The sequence below is a fragment of the Apaloderma vittatum genome, unplaced genomic scaffold, assembly GCF_000703405.1.
Source record: "Apaloderma vittatum isolate BGI_N311 unplaced genomic scaffold, ASM70340v1 scaffold11855, whole genome shotgun sequence".
NCBI lineage: Eukaryota > Metazoa > Chordata > Aves > Trogoniformes > Trogonidae > Apaloderma > Apaloderma vittatum.
The window spans coordinates 11,246-14,805 of NW_009715491.1; the positions used below are offsets into that span (position 1 = coordinate 11,246).

Genomic DNA, 3,560 nt, shown 5'->3' on the forward strand with positions numbered 1-3,560 from the left:
TAGGGACCAAACACTGCTCCCAGCCTGGGAAAACAACAAAAAAAAAGAGTTCAGAGCAGCATGGTAGATGCCTTAGTGTACGACTCAAAAATTACCTGAGGGCAAAAAAAAGCCGAGCGGTTCCAGCTTCCACTGTGAAATACGTGGCTGCAAGTGCAGCACGCAAGTTTTCCCCCAAATGCACCCGGTGTTGGACTTAGCAGCCAGCATGAAGGGCTTTTGGAAAAAAAAAAAAAGAATATATATCTGATTGTGCACCATATGTAGAGTCTGGTTTGGACTTCCGTTGCCTCCGTAACATGTGCAAGTGCAGGATTCATAGGAGAGAAGGATTTCAGCATGCAGTGAAAAGCCACGTGGTTTATTACTAGGCTGAAGCAATTTGCCAGCCTGGAGAGGGAACGACCCGGAAGATGAAGGTCATTCAGATCCAGAGACAAATCTCTCCTGGGACAGTGCAGGGGGATCTGCTCACCTGCCACGTACCCACTACACTAACTCCTGTTTCGGCCCCCTCCCCACTTGGCCCACACTCCCCAGTACGAACTTGTGCCCAGCAGCAACGAGACCCAGCTCACCCTCTGGAGAAGAAGAAGAAGTTCATCAGCCGCGTGATGATGGGGGAGAGCAAACCCCCATCCTTGAGGATCTTGGGCAGAAGAAAAAAAAAGGAGACAGCGCTACTTGGTATCGTACGGACGGGAAAATCCTGCCTCCCCAGAGGGTTTTTCCCATCGTCTCCCTGTATCACAGCAGTTTCCCAGCCCAGCCCTGACCCTCAAGATGTACACAAGCTCTTGGTGATGGGACAGCAGCGCTTCACGGGGTAAGAACTGGGGACATTCAGGTGCGGGGAGCCACATCCTGACCATCTCCGCTTCTCCCTGATGCCCATGAGCAGCTCGGGTGCTGTTACAGAAGCAGGAAAAGCAGGAAGCACCCGAGGCAGGTAAAACCCCAAACTCACAGAGTGGGACTTCTGCTTGAGGGGCAATTCACTACGATCAGAGGCGGGGAGCAGCTCACCTTCTGGATGAAGCGGGGATAGTGCGTTTCGGGGAAAATCCCTGCAAGGATGGCAAAGAACAGAGCTGCAACGCTGTGTTTTGCTCCGCATCTCCCAGCCTCTCCCTTTCTTCACGGTGCTGCGAAATGCAAACGCAAGGACTGGCGCTCCCGGTTAATTACAGCACCTTAATTGCAATTTGCTTGGGGTTTGGGTCCCATCCCTCCCAGCCCACTCATCCCACCACACCAGGAAACTTTACCTCCGTTGGATAAACAGAGGCTGTTGATCAAGATGCTTCCAGTTTTATTGTGCTCATACCTGGGGACAGAAGAGAAGGTGGTGAAACACAACTAAACCTTCTCCGGGCTCTAAAACGTGACAGACCAGCAGGTCAGATTAACAGTGTCAGACCATCTCTGCTCTCCTGTTGTTCCCAGTTCAAAAAGAAGGAGCTCAGGAGAGAAGTTAAACATCCTACCAGCCAGGAACTGATGGATGGGAGCCTCAGCTCTGCCCACCATGGATATGGCCTGAGACCTTCCAGCCTTCATTACAGCTGTAGGTACAGAGATAAGGGGGTTCTGCACTACATCCTCCCACTTATCTGCTGGAAATCATCTTGATGGGGACAACAAAGTGCAGCAAGAGCATCAGTGGTTGCATCAGGGACCTGTGCAGCAGCTCCTGTGCAACCGTATCCCCATAATCGTGGGACAGGAGATTAATCCTCTGGTGGTGGAGGCCGAGGTGACGCACCAGCCCCTCAACGATGCTGGCTTGCTCGAAGATGGAGTAGCGGTGGGGCCTCTGCGAAGCAAAGCGGGAGAGGAACTGCAGTGAGAGCCTGACCCACCATGAGCCCAGAAACTCCAGAATAAACACCCAAATCATAGAATCATGGAATGGTTTGGGTTGGAAGGGACCTTAAAGATCTTCTCGTTCCATCGCCCTGCCTTGGGCAGGGACATCTTTAACTAGATCAGGCTGCTCAAAGCCTTGTCCAGCCTGACCTTGAAAACTTCCAGGAATGGAGGAAAAATGGGTGAAGATCAGCAGTTTGTGACCCCTGATAGAGCAGTCGGGATGTCCTGGGCCAGTGGCCACATCCACAAGCCCAAGAGACCACTGCTCGTGCCCCAAAGGGATCAAAGTGCACTTTGGAATCACGTCAAACCCAAGGCAAAGCAAGATGGTGACACAGCTGATCTCCACCATGCACCTTCCCCACCCCTTCTGCTATTATAATGTCTTATTGCTTCTCCAGGTATAAGTGGGAGAAGAAATTGAACTGCAAATGCCATTTTTTGGGGGGATGCTGGCACAGCAGAATGACCTCTGGACCAAAAGCAACCACGAAAATCCTCTTCCCAGGCTACTTACAGGCTTGTCGCTGAAGCCAAATCCTACAAAATCCAGAGCAATCACCCGGTGAAACCGCTGGGTCAACCCTTCCCAGATCTGGATAGAAGAGAAATGCATTTAAAAAATGACTGATGGGAGCGGAGAGAGGAAAAGCTTGTGGCGATGCTGTGGCCACACTCCCCTCCACTCTCCCAGAGTCCAAGAAAACTGCAGGAGGTTTGATATCGTGGAGCACTGTGGCATCCCCAGAAGAAACTCCTCTAGAGCATCTCCCACCCCCTGCTGACCCACCGCCCCGTGTCTGTCTGGGAGGGAGAATCACAGAATTATAGACGCTGGAAAAGAGCTCTGAGATCATCAAGTCACAGGAAGCTCCATCAAGGTCAAAGGAAGTTCCATCTAAACACGAGGAGAAACTGTGAGATTTGCTGACAGCATCCAACCCCTCATGGATTTGCTCCTCTCACCTTGCACCAGTCGTAGCTGGAGGTCGGGAAGCCGTGCAGGAGGACAACGATATCGGAGCTGCCCACGGCACCGACTGAATCTGAGGAAGGAATCAGGTGCCTCAGGATCAGCTTTTCTCACCCCCAATTTCCTCGCCTGCAAGACGGACATTGCCGTCCACTCTGCTCAGAGTCCGACCAGCAGTGCGGTGTTACCTCTCCCCCAAAACTAAGTGTGAGTTTTCGCTTCCCAGTGCCAGTGCGGCTTTGGAAACCCACTGTGGCTACCAGCACCGGCTACTTGATTCAAACCAGAGTTTTATTTAGCACAATTTAACTGCAGCTGCCCCTGAGTTGCTATGACGGGTGACAACCACTCTGGCAAAAATGTTTTTCAGTATCTTCTCCTTGCCATGACCCGTCAGGATCCTTCCCCGACTACTCCAAGGTCCTGCTGATGCTGCACAAGAACCAACCTTCACGCCTTCACCCAGTTAAAATGTTTTGACAGCAAACAGCCACCCTGCACCTGGATCCACTCAGTGGCTCCGCCTAAAGCCATTATGTTTAAAAAAAAGCCCTAGGGCCACCCCAGGGCCACTAAGGGGTGGTGTCCCCGGGGCTTAGCGCGGCCCTGTCACCTCTGTAGAAGATGTTCTGGTCCTTGTAGGTGAAGTAGCTTCCAGAGGACCTCCAGGAGAGGAGAGCCGGCGAGAGCTTGGGGGGCGGGATGTGCAGGTAAA

The 3,560-nt window shown here is 52.2% G+C and overlaps 1 protein-coding gene across 1 annotated transcript in view; it reads right to left on the reverse strand.

Annotated features, from left to right (window-relative positions):
• The window catches only part of MEST, a gene marked incomplete at its 5' end in the record, with an annotated part of 6,010 nt that extends 2,458 nt beyond the window's left edge, over nucleotides 1-3,552 (reverse strand). The window contains 8 exons of the mRNA XM_009869172.1: nucleotides 1-24; nucleotides 579-649; nucleotides 1,027-1,067; nucleotides 1,269-1,327; nucleotides 1,680-1,816; nucleotides 2,390-2,467; nucleotides 2,839-2,918; nucleotides 3,459-3,552. The exon at nucleotides 1-24 is cut by the window's left edge and continues 72 nt beyond it. Of these exons, the coding sequence (XP_009867474.1) occupies nucleotides 1-24; nucleotides 579-649; nucleotides 1,027-1,067; nucleotides 1,269-1,327; nucleotides 1,680-1,816; nucleotides 2,390-2,467; nucleotides 2,839-2,918; nucleotides 3,459-3,552 (584 nt within the window). The remainder of the gene's footprint in view (nucleotides 25-578; nucleotides 650-1,026; nucleotides 1,068-1,268; nucleotides 1,328-1,679; nucleotides 1,817-2,389; nucleotides 2,468-2,838; nucleotides 2,919-3,458) is intronic.
• Between the last annotated feature and the right edge of the window lie 8 nt (nucleotides 3,553-3,560).